At 37.4% G+C, this 20,438-nt stretch overlaps 1 protein-coding gene and 1 long non-coding RNA gene across 2 annotated transcripts in view; both read left to right on the top strand.

Annotated features, from left to right (window-relative positions):
• LOC124169410 overlaps positions 1 to 5,228 on the top strand; it is a 196,530-nt gene extending 191,302 nt beyond the window's left edge. The window contains exons 3-4 of the long non-coding RNA XR_006867123.1: positions 2,136 to 2,229; positions 4,964 to 5,228. This is a non-coding gene — a long non-coding RNA (uncharacterized LOC124169410). The remainder of the gene's footprint in view (positions 1 to 2,135; positions 2,230 to 4,963) is intronic.
• Positions 5,229 to 6,513: 1,285 nt separating this feature from the next.
• LOC124169409 lies at positions 6,514 to 17,190 on the top strand. Its single transcript, XM_046548005.1, has 3 exons — positions 6,514 to 6,735; positions 9,003 to 9,240; positions 10,660 to 17,190. The coding sequence occupies exons 1-3, from the start codon at positions 6,625 to 6,627 to the stop codon at positions 10,905 to 10,907; spliced, it is 597 nt and encodes a 198-aa protein (XP_046403961.1). The 5' UTR covers positions 6,514 to 6,624; the 3' UTR covers positions 10,908 to 17,190.
• The last annotated feature ends 3,248 nt before the right edge of the window (positions 17,191 to 20,438 follow it).

Below are 20,438 nucleotides of genomic sequence, written 5' to 3'. Positions count from 1 at the left end.
TCTCCCTGCCTGACGGGAATGGCCTAAACAAAGCAACAGAAAAGAGAAAGTCTCTCGAAGTCGTGGAATTCGCTTTGGGGTAGTTTGGGGGGCGACGACCCCCCTCGGTAATTTGGGAATTTATTTGAAAAAATGACGCCTGGAAATACATTTTACATTATTTCAGCACTTAAAATTTAACTTAAAGCATACGCCAAAAACTAGGCCATAGTTTTAAATAATGTTTATTTCTCTGAGGCTTTGGGGGTATCTATCCCCCCACACACCCCCCTCCCCATAGTTGCGCCACTGCTACACATACTTATAGATACTGACTTCACTGGAATTTTAGGGCTTAACTAGTGCTTACAATGCTTAAACGCATATAATGAAAATACAGACTTCTACTGTAAGCCTACCGTATGTATTTCCTGCATAGGAGACGCAAAGGATAAAATTGTAAACTAAATATTTTAATACCACGCATGATTTTCAACTTAATTATATTTTTGGATTAGTTTGGTAGTAAGATGAGTTTATTTTATAAAATAAAAAAATTGCAGACGAGAAATTACTTAGTTGAACTCTCTAGTTTTAAATACTGGCAATTTTTTAAGAGACTGTGCTCCTTATACCGCGAGAATTTCAAGAGAATAGCGTAAGTTTTAAATATGAGAAATTCGTTCCCAAAAAAAGACTGGTTGATCGGGAGTTATGAATCCTCGTAATGATTGCACTGCCCTACATGCCCAATTTACAAGACTGCATTGGATAAGCCATGTAATATTTCATTTTTACATCGGTCGTATTGAAGGGCAAGATACTTATTTACAGCTTCGACGTTGCCTTGTGAATCATTGTTACCGATAATGACGACGCCTACTATGACGGTCTTCTCTGCAAATGCATCTTTGGTCCTGAGTTATGTTCTCAGGATGGATACAAATGCATGCTCGTCCACTCGCTCATGTGTCCACGTGTCCTTGCTAATCACGAAGGGTTCCCTCCCATGTTGTAGCCCTATCCATTAATTAGCGCGTGCCCTAGAGAGGAGATAGCCTTAGTTTCCGATCCAAGCGTTTAATCTAGTTTCAACTGTGATTCATCACCTTGGCGAGGGTTGTAAACAAGATATTCTGACACTGTTGTATTCGTAATTTGATTACTTTCTTATATTTCCCATCAAAGATGAAAATTTCGTTTCAAGTCATCATGCTTCCACGATCAATAGACTGATCTAATATAACTAGCCTGATCTTCACAAACAATTGAGTTTATATTGAGAAAGCATTTTCTTGAGGATAACGCCGCGTACATGATATGAATCTCACAAAGTGGACAGGAGATAGTCTTATTTTCCGATTCAAGTGTTTTATCTAGTTTCAACTGTGATTCATCACCTTGGTGATCATTGTAAACAAGATATGCTGAAAATTTGTTAATCTAATTTGATAATTTTCTAATCTTTCTCGTCAAATTTGAAATTTTCTTTTCAAATCATCACTTTTTCGGCGATCAACATCCTGATCCAATACAACTAGTCTGATCTTCATAAACAAATGAGTTAACGTTGAAACTGAATTTTTTCTGGATAACGCCGCGAGATACGAACCTCCATTTGTCTCTTGTGATGAAGGTATCACATTACTTATGATTCGTGATTTCTTTATTAGAAATTATTCTTTGAATTAAATTATTAGTCTTTGTTAATCAACTGGAATTTCCAGTCAGTGCAAAAAGGATATTTAATCAATTACATCAACCACTAAATTTGAATTATCTGCGTGAGATCAATGCGATTCAACATGAAGATTTAGAGGATCACTTTCGGCATGAAGATTTTGTCTATATTTTGTAATTAATAATATGTCTGCAACCTGTATTGTTATTATTTTTGCTCATATGGATTTCTTCCCAATAATAAATATTTTTCCAACTATTTATCTAAATGACAGTCATTTGGGGGGTTCGCTGGAGACCTAGACCCTTACCACTCGCTACAACCTGTAATCTCCGTACGTTTCAATGCAATCTCGTAGCATTCGCTCTTTTTTCCATTGTGATTCCCGATCTTAACCAGAGATCCGGTGACTCACGTGACCACGTATATCTTTCTTCCGCTTCATCTCCGTCTTTTTTTTTCTTTCCTCCGCCAGTGCGAGGACATCCCCCAACCCTCGCGGCTATGAGGTCGGCGGACAGCGACGTTGCCATGGAGACGGATCCGGATTGGGAGGAGACGAGGAGCAGGTAATCAAGCGATGGAGGGAGTAATCCTTCGGACTTGTGTTGTTCGGTCGGAGGCGAACCGCTGCCGCCGCCGGGGAATTAAATACCGCTTCGTATAGCCAATCATGTTGGCCGAAGGGATAGAGCGTATATAAGGAGAAGAAAGGGGTGGAAGAAAATTAGGAGAAGAATTGTCGCCTCTTCCACAACACATCACTTCCTCAAAGCCGTCTTATTCCACTCATTCCCCAAGATACCCCTTATCCCTACGCTCTCCCTTGATTATCCCCATATACATCTGCTAAGATTCTTAAATATTTATCCTCCATTATCGCGGCCTCCGGACTTGGCTTTTCATAAACATCACGATGGACATAAATTCTTATATATTGGACTGACATACGTGTCCACTGTCATGCTTTTTTCAAAACCACCTATGTAAAAGAGCCCAGGCCCAGGGAAAGAGGGGGCAGGATTGTTGCCTCATCTGGGCCTGGTAAAATAAATAAAAAGTCAAGTCAAGTCTTTAACCATCTTATCATCATCAACAGTGAACAATCCTAAGATTGGTTTGACGCAGATTCCTCTCTCCTATCCACTGGCCTTTTCATAACAAAGCATTTATTATCTTTTCCCTCCTTGAATTGTTATGTACAGTTGTGGAGTAGAATCAATATGAAATCGTTTCAGGCTTAACGTGGTGGAAATGCGATGTGACCATGATAAAATATAAAACTCCAGTAGTAATTTCCACATTTTAACACACAACTCCACCACCGACCATGCCTTCAACACTTTTAGGTCATTCTCAAGGAATTGACCTTTATAACCTATTCTTAGGTACCACAGCATAACCCGAATGAGTTACATGGAAGTGTCCTATGTAACTCATTTGGGGTCTTCCCTTGCTCCTCTTCGCTTTCACTTGTCCTTCTACGATTTTTTTAATCAGACCATCATGGCTCATAATGTTGCAAACGAAGTTGTTCCGTCTTATCCTTAAGATTTTTTTCAGAGACTTCTATTTTCTCCCAATCTTCTTAGCACTTCCTCGTTACTTACTCGGTCGATCCGTTTTATCTTCATCATTCAACTGAAACACCACATTTCGAATGGTTTCACTCTTGATATCTCTGCAGCTTTCAACGTAGTACTCCGATGTGGATGCGCACTTACTCCAATCTGAAATAATCCTTTTTATCTATCCCTAACTTATCTTCCCACCCCCTTGCTCCTATGACTGACTGTTTCGCTCTTACACATATGTTGATTGTTTGGAAATATTTTTTCTCGCCCTGAAATATACTTCATCTTTCTCTTTTCTTTTCCTTCCTTAATAAATCTCTATTTCATCCTTGCAAGTCACCTTACTGCCGTGTTATCCCTCGTGTATTACTTTTTCCATCCCTACATCTGACATTTATGCATCATATTTTTAACCTATTGTTTCCCTCCATTTACTTACTTTCTGCCCATTTGCCCTTTTTCATTTATCTATTATTGCCATCGAACTCCTCTTCATCAGGCCATACTTAGTGGAATGGCATGCTGTTGTATGGATAAAATCTTTTTAATATGTTCTAATGACCGTTTTTCTCAAATTAACGGCAAGAAATTTTCTTTTTTTCTTGCGCTCGGAGGTAAACCTCTACGTAAATAAGTATATAAATGGTGCCGTTTTGATCATATTTTAAATGAAAACAGAATGACTTAAAGTTTTTGTCTCCTATTTTTTTAGAATTGTCGTCTCAAACAGCTTTTTTACGTTATTAATAAATTTCCATGTGTGCACCCTTGGTCGGTCGACAAGAGAGAAGTTCCGTCGTCAAAATTATCCTAAATAATTATTACGGGTTATGATAAAAGATTGGGGCGTTTTCAGTAATTCATAGGAAGATAGCAGGGCTAGGGTGGCAGAGAATTTTCAGAGACGGATCGCCCGATCGCCGCTTGAGTGCCTTTAGGAGGGCACTTCTAGTGCAGCAATCCGTCCGTCGGATGGGACGTTAAGCTGTGGTATGGTATGGTATATGGAGGAGGCGACCGACAGCTGAGGTCATTTGCCCCATAAGGGAAGGGTAGGTAAGGAAGGGTGGAGAGAAACCCGGCGTCGGCGTTAGCCTGCTCTTAACGAAAGGCGCCAAGGGGACCACGGCTTAGCGTTCCATCCGACGGACGGAGTGTTGCGCTTGAAATGTCCTCCACACAACATTCAAGCAGGCATCGGGAGGTCTCTGAAAATTCTCTGCCACCGCCGGGATTTGAACCCGGGCCCGCCGAGTGAGAAGCCAACACTCTAGCCACCACACCAACCCTATCCCCGTTAAGCTGTGGTACCTTGACGCCTTTCCTTATAGAAGTAGGCTAATATCGACGCCGAGTTTCTCTCTTGCCGAGTAACTAAAGGCGCACCTATTGAAAATTATTAATTACAGTGAAATGTCTTTGTAACGAAATCGTACGGACCGCCAAAATACTTTCGTTAAACTGAAATTTCGTTCCGGGATATTACCTTATATGGGACGGAAAATAATCTCGTTATACTGAATATTTAGATACATTGGCGTTCGTTATAAAGACATTTCACTGTATCTAAAAAAACTGAGACGAAATTTTCGAAAAATAAACAGACATGAACTCTTAGTAACTGCCCTCACCCATCATAAAACTTGGGCCTTCCTCTTAGTCACAAATACATTTCAAATGAACTCTAGTGACTAGGGACCTTGTTGACAATTTGTTTCTGCGTTGATAGTTGCAGGGCGTCGTTGGATTTCGGCGAGGAGGATGGTGACAAGGAGGGCGTTGATGGAGAGGAAGGGGAGAGGTCAGCGGCGGAGAGCGGCAGTAGCGGAGGCAAGGGCCGGCAGAGGTCGTGCGCGCAGCAGAAGCAGAGCAACGTGGGGAGCAGCGGTTCTCGACGGAAGCGGTCGGGGGCGTTGAATGCGCGCGAGAGGAACCAGCGCCGCCTGGAGAGCAACGAGAGAGAAAGAATGCGCATGCACGGACTCAACGACGCATTTCAGGTGAGATAAGACTCAAATACTGCTTAGGTTCTCAAATATCTTTTCCATCCCTAAAATCTGTCCAAACCCGTTAAGGCCGTATCACACTCGCGACTGCGGCCGGCGCTGCGGCTGTGACTGTGACTACGACTGGCCTGTCGACCAATCAGAGAGAGGCAGTCGACGCTGCGACTGCAACTGCGAAGAATAGCCGAACGGCTATTCTTTTGAGTCGCAGTAGCAGCCAATCAGAGAGCTCCATTTGCGTATCGCGCGCTTGCGGCAGGCGTATTTGTTTCGGTTTGTTTGTTTTTCAACTCAACTCTAGATCAAAAAGCACTACTTGTACATCCCTAGTAACACTTAGTAATTAGTGTGGAACTTAAAAAAATAGCAAAATACAATTTTTTAACCCCTTAATCGCCTTCAGGGTTCGGACAGACTAGAATATGCTCTATTAAATTATCTTGTCCAGCCTATTATGCCTCTCTGAAGTTCTTACATTCCAGTTACTTATGCTAAAATATCTTGCTCAATCCCGAAAATATCAGGCGGTGCCTTTCAACACAACTTCTAGTACCCGTATTATTTATAGTCTCACCATTCCTTCTGTTGTGAATGAGTTTTATCGTTTTATAACTCAACTTAGCGAATAAATTAGCCACTCTCGTTATTATTTTTCATAATCTTCCCTAGGGAAAAAATGAATCATTTTTTTCTTCTTTCTTGACCTCTTGTGCATTATTAGGAAGAAAAACCCGCAATCCTTTTTCCCGTCGAATTATTACAAATATGTTGTTGAAGCTTTCAGTATTTTTTTTCCTTTTCACCTATTATTTTATTTCTGATTCCGTAATAAATAAGCCAACTGTTGTTAAGAGATGGGTGCGAAACGGAAATTCAATATGGATTCTCACATGCATGCAAGGAATAAACAGGAAACTGCATTGTATAGATTATTTAATCTTTCAATTATCCCAAAAGATGCTTGCCCTGAAGAATTATCCTTTCCATCAAGCTCTCACTTAGAAATTGAACAGCACTAGATTCTGACCTCGTTACCACCTACTGTAGCTATATGGATGCTGGATTATTTCGACCGACCGAAATGAACTAATAAGTGAATTAAGTTATTCCAAGCTTCAACAGCATATTTGCGACAATTCTACAGCAAAAAAGAGTACGGTATTTTTTTAAGAGCCACTAATACGCTCAGAATGTTAGGACGTGGCCATGTGGCTACGGTGGGCAGAAATGGGTCACTAAGAATCTTGCCTTTTTGTCTTACAACGGACAGTCTCTGAGGGAAGTCATACCACACGTTAAACGTGACGGCTGCCGACTCTCCAAGATAGAGACCCTGACCCTGGCCAAGAACTACATCATCGCCCTGACGGCCGTCATATGCGACATGAGGGGCGAGCAGGGAGCCAACGGGAAGGTGGCGCCGCCAACGCCGAATGGAGGAAACCCTTTAGACGCCAAGAGCATTGTCGTTGCAACGAATGGTGGAGAACAAGAGGTAATAATAATATTTATTAGCTCTGGGTACAATACCCCTGATAGCATTAATTTTACCATGGCGGTGAGCTTAAGCTAAGTAACATTCTATTGCACGAACAACAGATTTAAGCAGTTGTGAAAAAATCAAAGCATTGAAAATGAAATATAAACATGCAATCAAAAATATTTCTTGTACAATGAAACTAAGCGAACAATACAATAACGAATAAAATTACAATCCTTTTAGTGTGAATATTACCAAAAATAAAAACTAAACTGGATAACTGAAGAAATATAATTTTAACACATTTATAAATCAAATATTTACAATTAAAGAAATTTTAGTTAACCCTCAATTGGGCGCCCTGGCCTATAAAGTACATCAATCTTCGAAAACCAAGGATTTTAACATTGAACGTACATTCTGGTCCAGAATGGCCTCGTGTATTCTTACAGCGTACTTTGACTGTCTATAGTGCGAGTTTTCAAATCTCGGAGCATTGTGCCTAATTCATTTTAGATCGGCAATTGCAACAGACACCCGTGGCGTACAAAATACGCCGCGCGACCGGCCGTGTACCAACTGTACCACCTGCGTACCTTTATGACTGTATCACCTGTAAATGTACAAGCTTGAACTAATTACTACAAATAAAGATAATTTTTAACAAAAATCAAGTATTATAAGTGTTATCAAAAAAATGCATGTGTCGTGGACACAGTACGCCACGCGCCCGGTCGTGTAAAAATATCATGCGCGCCCGCTCGAGGGTTAATATTGAACCAATAGCCAAACAGGAAAGAATACTTCGCAGATTCTTTTTGGTATAAACTGAGATGAAAGACCAATATTGAATAGCACAAGTTAATTTTTTATATACTGAATTATGCTTTTATGCAGAAGGTATGAATAGTTTTGTTTCGAATGACTGCGTATTTAAAATATTTTTTTAGGTCAATGGTAAGGGTCTTCCATAATTTTATTAATAACTTTTGAAATATAATTAATATTTAATTAATTCCAACGGGAAGGAGGACAATAAGGAATTATAGCACCCTTATGACTTTTCCTCGCCTCGATAAGTCGATTTCATGTGATTTATCAGTAGCTGCATTACCTGGCTGCAACAAGAGATTTGTGTTATCATAAAGCACTGCAAAAAGGATCTGATGCTATACCGGCGAAATATGCGGGTGAACTAGGACCATCCTCAGGGCTGCTGAATGATCAGCAGAATCAGAAGAATCATTCAGCACCCCTGATGATGAGCCACGATTCGGGGCTCAAAACGTTGGCAGAAATGAAGTATCTAACCCGGTGGGAATTCAGGAAGAGGTTTTCCGATATTAAGCACTGCCCTGATTTTGTTTCTCTTGCCATTCAATACCATTAAGAACGATCTTTACGTAAATTGATCTTTTGCTGCATGGCCTCAATATTTTATCTATGCTTCGAAAGGCTCAGGAGCATAAGTCACTTTGTGTATTAATTTTTCCTGATAACACAAATTTCTTGAATGCATATTGACTGAATGTGAATAAATACTTTTCACTATAGTATATGGGTAAGAGAGAGGAAGCGAACGGGATTTATGGGTAGAATGAAAGTACACAGGTCTTACTTGTAATTAAAAAGTTGGGAGTTGAATTTCGATTTGGAGATGCAGATCTGTTAGGATGATTTTCAAAATTCTCCATGTGAACCTACCTCAACATGTAGAATAACTTGAATGGTAATTATAAAATTTTGCAGGATCCAATCTAATGAATATTCATTTTCTCGGTTGATGAGACTGTCACAATAGAAATTATCTACGAAATAATAATAAATTTATTTTTCTGTGAGCCTATCTTTTGGAATATAATTAATATACACATTGAGAATCTGCAAGAATTTGACAGTAAATGTCGAAATGCTGAAATAATAAGGAATAATATGTAGTAATAAGAGCAGTAATGGATGGATAATTTGAAGAAAAAGTATTTTTCTTATATAACTAAAATTTTTCTTCTCAATGTTTTCTCTTACGTTGAAATAGTTAAAAAATATTAAATTAAACATGAATAATTACCTCCATAAAAACTACAAATTTTAATTACCACTCCTCTACCGCGGCTCGACCGACCATGGTTACAACGTGCTATGTCATTTTCAAGGATATATCTATACCATTTGAAGTTTTTACCATGAGAATATCGCATTTCCTCCAAGACAAGCCTGCAACGATTTTATACGTGAAAATTTACGATATAAATGTGATTCATTCATTTCTTTTCTACTTTAAGGCCGGAATAGGCGAGACCTTTGATATTACCACGGCTGAGAGAGCCTGGGACGCAATGGCCGCGATGGAGAGCGCATGGAGAGAGGAGGGAGGGTTCGTGAACGGTCCCAAACTGAAGTTGCGCCCGGTCGCCATGTCGGAGTTCAAAGATGGCGTCGTGCTCGAAAAGGACTGGGACGCCCAAGTAGCGGCCGCGACGGAGAGGCAGCTGCGATCAACCGAACAGGACGGGGGACGAGGTATTACTGGAAACGGAATACAAAACTCTGTACTTGAGCTTGGTCAAGAAGTTTCACCGATAGTAATGATATCTGGCAGTTAAATAAGTATAATTTTGAATGCTGAATTTTCCGGGTTTCACCGCGTCGTTGTGGTAGAGACAACACTTTCTGCTGCATTCCAGCCGAGTTTGCCCTTCTTCAGGTTGAAGAGCTTGATGCCATGTTTTGGTCACGCTTATATCGGCAGCCGGGTGATTGGGTGTTATCGCAGATTGAGAGGCCATTGACATATGTGAACATCCTCACAACTATTAGCTCCACAGTACGTGGAAGAGAGTCTTCGTCCCCTACATTACTTACTGGTTCTTATCTTATCGGTCAGTACCTTACTGATCTGATACCTTATTGGTGGCCGCAGAGAGACAAACTGTCAGGCATCCAATCAGCGACAAGACACACCACCACGCAATGACCGCGTAGTTGCCCTGTTCGCTGATGTCTTGGATGCATCGCGATCTCATTCAGGCAATTGATTAGAAGTCATGATTTGTCCAGAGCATCCGACAATAGTGATAACTCACGGCCAAACGGAGCGCTTGGCTCAAAGTTCCTGTAGTTTATAAATAGTGCGGTTTCGACCCATTGGTAATTTTGGTTTGTACTGGCATCAAATATCCGGGATTAAAATTTCGCGAGACAATCTGTCTCCACCCTGTGTACGCAGCCGTAAGAAGGGTCTTGTCTCTGATTGAGGGAGATTTAAATGTGTAGACATCCTCATACCTTTAATTGTTTAATTTAATTACCTTTATCAACTCCACAACACATGGACGAGACTCTTTGTCCCCTGTCCCCACCTTCTTGGTCGCCGCAGAGAGACGAACTCTCAGGCGACCAATTAGCGACGAGACACATCACCCGGCTGCCTATACAAGGACAGCAAAAACACGGCATCAAGCACTGCGATCTGAAGACGCCTACTGGAATGCAGGATAGATGTTTTATCTGCCTCAATCTTCATCACCATTCAAAGGTCTATTTTATGTTTGCCATTATTATTATCAGTTACAATTTGGCAACTGGCCATGTGTTAACATGAACATCCAAAAAACATTTTTCAACAAACAAGAACATTTTTCTCCTACTTTCCAAAGATTCCCAACCCAGTATTTTTAACATTTCTGATACGATCTCTGTCCTCCAATGCCCACCCAAAACATATCGAGCCGCTTTTATTTGAACTCTTTCCAATGCCTTTAAATGTCTCACCTCGTAAGGATTCCACACCATAGAGACATACTCTAGGATGGGCCTAACCGGTGTTTTACATGCCATTTACTTCGTGCGAAACTTTTTTCCCTTCGAAATTGAAGGATAAAATCTTCGTGACTGAATTGTTGAAAGTATAAAAATATCTTTCTTTCGTTCAATTCGCAGGTATCGCCACGGGAGTACACCTCAGGCCGCGAAGGAGGAGGCCGGCAAATATGGACGAAGATTCCCTGGCAAACAAAAGAAGAACCCGGAGCATGACCAAGGAGACGCCAGAAGATACCTCTTTCTCGGATGGAACCTCCGCGGTATCCACATCGCCCGCTCCGGCCGTTGCTCCTGACAACGCTTTCCTCCCAGCCAGCGTAGAGGAAGACTATAGCTTCTACGAGAGCCTGACGGAAAGGGGTTAGCGCACAACGCAAAGGGGCGCTGGGATCGAGGCTAATGTAAATCTCCCCTGCGAAAGAACCACACCAATGGCCTTGTCCCAAAGTTTTATCTCTCTTGACTTAAGTTTAGAGAAAAACCGTCAGAACTTCGTGGAACAACGACCAATCACCTCTTAGTCATCGCCTGTGTACCTAACGCCGAACATTTGACTATCGAGTGTACCGTAGTGCCAAAGAATTCCCTCGCGAGTTGGAGGAAAAAAATCGAAACGAACCCCACTTTTCATCGTAAATAAATACCTAATTACCCAATCAGCATCCATGCAACGGTTCTGGGACTCACGATTTGAACTGTCCGGACGAAATATAGGTCAGCAAATTTGAGCCAAGACAAATATGCAGTGATTACCTGTGCCAAAGAGAAAAGAATGATCATTGTTTATGTATGAGCGTCCTCACTTAACTTTATCACACCTAAAATTGCGAGGAATTGATTTCTTCGCCGGTTGTGATTACCCATTTCCATACCTTATATGTTTTGCTCCTTATGCGTGGCAATTCACCAAAATACGGACAGGACCTATATTGGACTAGTAAAACTTGAAGTCAAAGAGTTATATTGCCTCTACGCACTTTAAGTCCTTTCCTCGTAAAAGTAAAGGTATGTCAAGAAAGTGTCAGAACTGATTTACTTAGCTTCCTTTACCTAAATAGACGGAAGCTTGCAACTCATAAACTCCATTGATTGCTTCTTCTTATTCCTGCCGACAATTGACAACCATTGTCTCCTGCATGTCTTCTTCTGATATTTACAGGCCTAAATGCCTTCAGAAGGTTTACTGTTAAGACAAATGTCGAGTTACTTATGGATTGGGTGTTGTCAGAGTTATTGCAGAACGTTTCGAGTTATTAACTGTCCCTGTAACAAGTTTCATGTGTTTTGATGAAGCCAAGCAGCTCATGGTCCTAAAGCTGACGAGTGTTAGGTGCTGCAACCTTGTAAAAATAGAGTGAGTAATCTAGTCATGGGTTATAATTCTAGTCATCTATCTATTAAATACTATTGGTCGGCAAGAATTTCTGGTTATGACGCTTGTGCATATAAAAATGTACACATGAAAACTCTGTGATTTTCGTCATCACTTTAGCTACTTCATCATCTCATAGTCAAACCTATCTTGCCAGAAAATATTAATGATTTTTATTCAGCATAAGAAATGTATACGTCTTCTACTATGACTTTCGATACACATGGATATCTTGGATAATGATAACTATGAATGGAGGATTTACGTCGGTTAGTGTAGAAGTAAGACCCAAAATCCAGTGTACACATGACATTTATCCTAAAGGTTATAATTTTCTGCAGTAGGGCAATTCAGAATTTGAAATACGAGGGAGGCATATAAAATCATGAGATAATAAATTTTCAGAATAAGTATTGACTATTTTTAAATCAATATCACGCAGGTATTTCATAAATACAATGATATTCCATTATTATTTGCATAGAATTCGCGATGGTAGGTGATAGTAGTAGATATTTCTTCTCTTTCAAGGCTACAAATACATTACTGTACATTTTATGATTCTAGTAAAAGTTTGCTGTATTAGATGAGCTGAATGGTCCGAAAATTTTAAGCCATGTGTCTAAATCCTTGCATAGTAAACATTTTATTAAAATGAAAGTAGGTAAAAAATACTAAATGCAACACAAGAAGTCATGTCACTCTATATTATCTGTATATTTCAAAAGAAAGCATTGACTACTTTCCCTCCATTTTCCAAAACCCAAATAAAATTTGACGAAAAAGGATTCTACGACTAAAAATAGTTAAACAGAGAATTTTCCCTTGAATTTTTGAATAGCAGTCATAAATCAAGCCTTAATAGAAGGCATTAATCACAAGACCATTGACGTATGGTTGATATAATCATTCATTTCAATGATGTGTCATGACTGAAATGTAAATATTTTCGCTTTCACTAATCAAACCTGAATTCTAAAACGTTTATTTTTATCTTTAAACCAGGTTTTATAAGTAAATGTAAGATTTTTAGTAACTCACACAGCCAAATTTATGAGTTAAACTTAAGATAATTGTAGAAAGTCTTCTACATTATTATTTTGTCGTGTATAAATGCCTCTGCAACAAAACATATTAATTTAGATATACCACCCTTATACACACATAAATGCACCCTTTTTAATTGACCATGGCTTAAATAAATGAAATCAAATTATTCTCAAGCAACGATAATTGAGAAAGAAATTGTTTTGAAATTCATCGCATTCATTTCTAATATATCATAAAAACCGCATTCAGGTTCATTGAATGAAGGATTTTTCCTGGCTTTGACTGTGAAAACAATGTATCCATAATATTGGCTAATTAGTCATTTCAATTACCACCTGCAAAAATCTCATGCAAGATAATGTCATGCAGAAGCAGCATAGCATCGCATCAAATTCTAAGGGTAATTGGAAAATTGAGGTAGTGAATATAATCTATTCTTGAATCTAATGTTGGCATCTATGACTGTCTGATATGTGTAAACAATACATTCATATCGCGAAGGGATATCTACATGAGTATATGGAGGGTACTTATTAGAAATATAAGTAAAGGGAGAATTTTGAATTGTTATCAATGTGTTGTGATGAATATGATGGCTCTAGAAAATGTACAAGTTGAATTGCAAATAATATCTTTTGGTATTTGAGGTTTAAATTAGGTGCTGATGATGAGATGGACTGATGATATTTAAGATTAAAAGTTAACGATTTTGTTACCTCATTGCATGGATAACAAATGTGTCAATGGGAGAGAGGTGAGAGTGTTATATTGTCATCAGTTCATTGTTCTTGAGGTTCATATTGACTTGGGAAATGGATGGATTATTTTCAGTGTAGTCTGATTTCCACTGAAGTTTTAAATGCTAGGAACATGCATTTATGCCACAGGAAATTTAGAAATTTGTACAGAATTCAGCCATCTTTTTTGTTAATTTGTTTGTTAATTCATGAATACTATCATTTTTTCAGAGTCATCTCACGTCAATTACCGTTTATATTCATATTTTAGCTGGACTTAATGCATAAGGCAGGAGTATCGTGCAAAAAATGATGGTTCCATTCTATTTTTTATCTTCTTTGACCCAAAAACAGCTAATATTATCCATAATGGGGGCATATTCTTCATTTTCCATTTGAAAAGAACAATATATGTATAAAAGCTCTATTGCCCAATGATAATTTCCCAATTATGTGATTCATTGCACTCCTACCGTATTTAATGACGTCATCAAAGATTTTTATTGTACAATATACACAAATCTTGAAAATCATATAAAACAACTATAATTAGGTCGCCATATCAGTATATAGCCATTATTGCATATTATGATCTTCATGAAATGTAATATAAAGCTTGACCACGTTGTTATCATGCGCTCATATTCAAGTTAGAGTTAGCAAAAGGTTGGAAGAAAATGGACTTCATTGTTGATGTTGCTTGGTGTTATAAGAAGAAAAACGCATAAAATTATAATTTTTTGAATGCATGTATAAATTAAATGATATTATCATAATTAAAATTCATTATAGTTATCCAATAGTATGTGACATAATTTATGTGGAATAGCAAGCAAATTTGAAGATTGTGAGCCATCCTAATGAGAAACTTTGTCTGTGACATAAAATGTCAATTGCAGTGACTCCACATACACATATAAAATATATAAATACTAAACATATATTTTCACTACTGAAACGGGGTAGCAGTTAAAAATTCGTGAGATCTCATGACTGACTATGATTGAGTCATTATCAGTGGTGAACGCTTTCCTGGAAGTGTAGATTGGCATATTTTTATATTTATTTTTGGCTCAGGTAGAATTTGTACCAGATTGCATTTATCTTATGAATATAACTTTATTGGACTCTACCAAAGAAGATTCTAAATCCTATTTTTCTCATAAACGATGATGTGTGACAGTAGCAGTTTTCAAAGGGAACTATAAGAATATCATCAAACTTTTAAATTAATGAAAATCGTGTCAAACCTTTGAGAATATTTTGGTTCTTAAAAGACAATCACGCGTATTCATAATTTAAATAATTTGGTTACCGTATTCTTTCCATATTTACTTAATTTCATACCTTAAATACGATGAATGAATGATGATAGCTTAAAAATAATATTTTTAATAACTTTCATCACCTGCCCATGTGTTCAACATTTCTGCAAAAATCGTAGCATTATACTTATTTTTTTACTTCATAAATTAAAGTGAGGCCCAATTTTTTCCTCAGTACACGAATATAAAATATATCCAAAATTTAATATGTTGAGTTGAGTAGAATTTAATACCTAGAGATGAGCTTTCTCACAGAAAAATGTATGGGAAAATATTTATGGGCATAAAACTCATTAAAATTGTACAATTCATCTGATTTTGTATGTTGTACGAATTGTTAATTTATTTTCCATACTACAAATGAAGGGTGATGATTTTTTAAACTTTTATTCATCTTTCTGTATGAGCATTTCCACATTAATATAATTTGTTAATCATCACCAAATTTTTATGTGTAGAAAATGTGTGGTTGTGTCTGTGCTTACTTATCTTATGAGTTCTTATACAACTAAGGCGTAAAATTATTCACCGGGTTTCGACATACCTAAAATTTAAGAAAACTCATATCATGGCTTCTATATGGCATATACTACAATTATGCCCACTTTTTGTTGGCTTTTTTCATGGTTACTTTTCGGGGAAATTCTTAATGAGATATGGAATTAGAATAGTACACTACGAGTAGGTATTTTCAAAAGTGACCATATTTGCAAGCAGATTACAATGGCTAATACTATACCATTCAAAAATATTTCATGTTAACTTTTACAAGCCTTGAAGATGATAGAGTCATACAATTTTCTGAATTATTTATTTAATTTGCTATAACCTCATCATTCCTTGTACATAAAAAAGATTTTATTTCATATATGTTCGCACGGATTTGTAATTTCGACTTCTCGTCTTTTTATATAAGATAATAGCATTGATTAAATCAAAGCCAAGGCCTTAGTTCGTATGACCAAGAAAGATCATTCCTCTTTTAACTCTTGTACCTTCATCGTTGCTATGCTATGGTTCAGCAAAAACGAATCATCAATTTTACATGGCCAAAATGATAGTCTAATCTTAAATTTTTGTCTGTTATAGCCACTTGAATTCATAATGAAGGCTGAAACACTTCATAGTGCTGACAACTAACTACTGATTTATTTTTTAATGTTCTCCTACCACTGTCCAGATATATTCCAGTTTTATTTTTTACCTTTAAAGTAAAGACTCGGAGGATAGATCCCGTCATTCAGGAAGCATGTAATAATTGGAAGTAATGATAAACTATTACGCTTCGCCATTAAAGTCCTTATTTCCCGATGCATTTACATGAAATAGCCCGTAGATTATTTGCAATCTGGAATAATATTGCAGCACGTTGTGAAAAAAAATGTAAACCTGAAGTTGCTGAATTATATATATATTTTAATTCAAAGCCATGATATGCTTTCCAATGCTTAATATTGTTTTATTTTAATCTACGATGAGATACTTATCGGTATCGAACTGTAAATGGAATTATTAGATGGGTTATGTGAGTTGATTTTTATTGGTTGAAGAACCTAATCTGCATGCCAAACCAGGATTTCAGACCTTTTATATGAGGAACTGAGCAAATGCTTTTGTCCTCCGGTGTCAATTCAATCAGCATATATTTCAAAAATGAAACTATTTTTGTGTGGTACTTACTGAGATATAATTCCGAAGTAGTTAGAATATTAATGAAAATTTCAAAAAGTATTCATGCATAATTGTGCATACATATTGCATCAAAATGTCTCTTGAAATCATTGATATGTTATGTATCTGAGATAATCCAGCAGGCCAAATTCTCTCTTTGCATGTAGTGGAAAACATATCATGTTTAGAGTTTCATAGAAGGGATTAAATTGGCCTTCAAACCATAAAGAGTAAGTAAGATGTCTGTGAAATCAATATAGATAAAAGGAAAATATATCAACAACAATTAATCAATGCTATGTCAAAAACTTTTAAGAAAAAATCTCATCCATCATGGACATTTCAAAGCATTGGTATGATTGCATGATTATATGTTCTATTATTGTTCATATTTTGTATAAAATAGTGTATTAGTAGCAAATATCATGTATATTAACCCAACCCTCATTATGACTGATTACATTGGAGAAAATAAATGTGTGTATGAACTGTTGTTGACAGAAATTTTATCTAATCATCCTACCTCCTTTCTACACTAACGACTCACTAACTCTTTCGTGTTTTCTACCTCACTACTCAATAAAATCCCTATACGAAATGATCTTAATATGGCACCCATGAGTATTATTAGCAAGAACCAATTGCTTAAACTACCCTGTTTGGTGACTGTGCTATAATCCTGAGGGACAAGACTAACTGAAATATTTATCCAATATAAAATATATATTTACATCTAATGATAATTAATTTTTAATGAAAACCTAGATAAATTCTCCAATCGTACCATACCGTTATAAAAATTTAAAAGCCATGCTAGCGTTGATATTGAATTCATGAGAATTTGAATTTGTAAATTGGATTGCAAAATTTCCTCTCACCCTCATCTTTCCAGATGGCGATAATCGTACCCCTCTATCATAACTGCTGCTTCTAACGGTGTCACCCAATCACAGTTTCTCTTCCTCTTCGATCTCGTACCCGCGATTTTAATGCCCATGCCCGAATTTGAATTTTGTCGTATCCTAAAGCGTATGCATTGCAATACAACTTTTCTGTAACTAAAGTTGCATATACATCCGGATGTATCTCCGAATTTCGCAGTGTAAATATCAATTCTCGGAATTTCGATTGATACTTACCGTGAATAAATATGTGAATGTAATTAATATAAAGCGTAGGTATCGAGCAGCAGGGATTTTTAATTTATCAATACATTCAGCCATTGGCCCAACAGTAATGTCTCTCATCTCAAGTCTTAACAATATCTTCATTGAATAAATCCATCTTGCTTACACCAGGGCATTTTCTTAGTATTTGATTTGATTCTGCCGAACACACAAAATAAAATAGACTTTCGTAACATTTTCATATTGACTTAAATAAACTTAAAATTTATTTTAGCTTTGGTTGCAATGATTCGTAGGGCAGAAGCATTGGCAATGTACGACAGAATATGTGTCACATTGTCGCACAGAATATACAGTCGGATTCAAAAGTATTGCAACGAACGAAGCGGCGCCACTTTCGCCGAAGCTTGGAAACTGAGTTTCAGTATTTCCTGTTGCACCTGAAGGAGGGAAATTTGAAATACATTTCCACCTCCCGCAATATTACTATTACAACACCATAAAATGGAAACGCATGCGGGATATGTGCAATGTTTAACACCATATAAATTGTGAAGCTCATTTTAATGATAAATCCACATTTAGAACATCAATTTACTTTCTTTCGTAAATTATCCGATCTGTTGAAGTATTTCTTCCTACAATTAACGCTGAGTTTTTCGATGAAAGATAGTAAGCATAACATACAAAATATCCGCCTTATATCACAGCAAATAATGCCACTGCTTGATAACATTCAGTTTGATTTAGTGACACTAGAAGACTTGTTAGTTCCCTTGTATGACTCAGGAAGTAGGTAAAGCAGAGATTTCACCACGGCAAGTATCTGACGTCATAGGTTCGAATCTCTCCGGAATCATTTTTTTTCAGATGCAAAACATGGCAGTAACATATTTTTCTTATCGACTTAAACGCATATTAACCACTGCTGCCGTTATAAATTTTTTAATAACGAATATTCATTTTTTGGTTTCCGCGGATATCGTTACTCGTTTTTATCGAAATCTCATGCACGAATAATATGGAAAATATTGCTGTCAGGAATTCTTCTCCACCAATTCCTTTTTCGTACTACCCGAATGTTCTATCGTTTTCTATAATATGTAGACACTCACTAGACCCACTTAATTGATGGGGCCGGGTCGGTGAAAACTTGAAAGGTTGGCATCCTTTGCAAGGTTTCCATTTCGATTATGAGTCTCCTCACTTCGGCGTACCTGGCGGATAGAAATTATTTTTATTCCCTGGAGAAAGTGATAACATCCTGGAAAACCACTATGGTGCCATATTTCGACATACTTAGCTTCCGTAATTTCCAGTCACCCGTTGTCTGGAATATTATTTTTCAGCGAAATATTCCTTTTTATTGTGATATAGATGAAAGGTATGTATTGGAAAATCATTATTGTTTAAATCGGTGCTTATTAGCAGCAATATTTATGTCTTTGGCGTTTTAGATTTGCGTTCTCTAAGGAAAGTAATATATCCGACAGTGACTTGGTTATGACGACATCCGCCACATGTTCCACAATGTGGAGTTGTGACGTCAACACCTAGTTGGGTAAAACCCATCCCGAAGTTCATTTTAAGAAAATGACTTGTTGGTGGAACTGACTAACACGCCTGACTGGCAATTGAGGGTTCGAATCCCGGCCAAGGGAAATGATTTTTTTGTCTGGAATTTTTGCACGAGAATAAGTAATTTACTTGCGGATTTTTACAGTGAAGAAGCGCTTTATTATTATTCTCAACTCAAAAATGCGATCAATTAAAATGTGGTAGTCATGTAACTAGCATGTAAATTATTTTTTTGTACTGACTGACTGACTAAGTCCGTTTAAATTGGTTCCACAAGTCATTGGCCTCAATAAAGAGTACATTTTAAAATGTAGAAAATAATGAAGGTTTAAGTACAGGTTGAAAGTGAAATATAATGCTTTAAAATACATGAACTCACACCCAATAATACAGCTCCCTTGAATAGGAATGAAGTCATCACTCCCTTTAGAACGGTCACCTTTCCTCTATTTCCATGAGGCATTACTCTTTTCAAACTTATTCATTTTGGATTCGTAGATAATATATTGAACAGATCTTTAAAAAATTTCCAGCATTGAAAAAATTATAACAAGAAGAGCTAATACGAGGCCTGTTCAAAATATACGTAGATTGGGCGTTTTCCATTCATCGAAACGCCGACAAGCCGACTTGCATCGCGGTTTTCGTGTTCCATTCTGTGTGTGTCGCCGACTATTGTGACAAGTCAACAAACGATTACGCGCAGGAATTGGAGAGTTATAAACAATTTCCGTGAGTCGACACGAGTCGACGTGTGAGTTGCATGAATGGAAAGTACCCACTGATATCATAAAACAAGTTATACTTTGTTTATGAGCTACAACTGCGTTTCTCAGCGACAAATAATGATATCTGAAAAAAGCAAAACTGTCTTGTGATCAGCTGATGTTTACTAAAAAGTCGACACTAAGCGGATTTATCAGCAACCTACTGGGTCGGCAGATTTCAAACAGTATGTTTGTAACAGACCTCGTATTTTCAAAGGACATAACTGTAAAAGAGGGTGAAAAGTAACGAACAAGCGGTGGAAGGCGGT

Source organism: Ischnura elegans, chromosome 12, assembly GCF_921293095.1.
Source record: "Ischnura elegans chromosome 12, ioIscEleg1.1, whole genome shotgun sequence".
NCBI lineage: Eukaryota > Metazoa > Arthropoda > Insecta > Odonata > Coenagrionidae > Ischnura > Ischnura elegans.
This window is presented reverse-complemented; position numbering and strand designations above follow the sequence as displayed.

Bases quoted from the DNA above. Each gene is read 5' to 3' on its own strand.
- LOC124169409 (XM_046548005.1), top strand. From the start codon at position 6,625: ATGAGGGGCGAGCAGGGAGCCAACGGGAAGGTGGCGCCGCCAACGCCG. The intron at 6,736-9,002 runs GTAATAATAATA...TTCTACTTTAAG, and splicing joins CGAATGGTGGAGAACAAGAG to GCCGGAATAGGCGAGACCTT. The intron at 9,241-10,659 runs GTATTACTGGAA...TTCAATTCGCAG, and splicing joins CGAACAGGACGGGGGACGAG to GTATCGCCACGGGAGTACAC.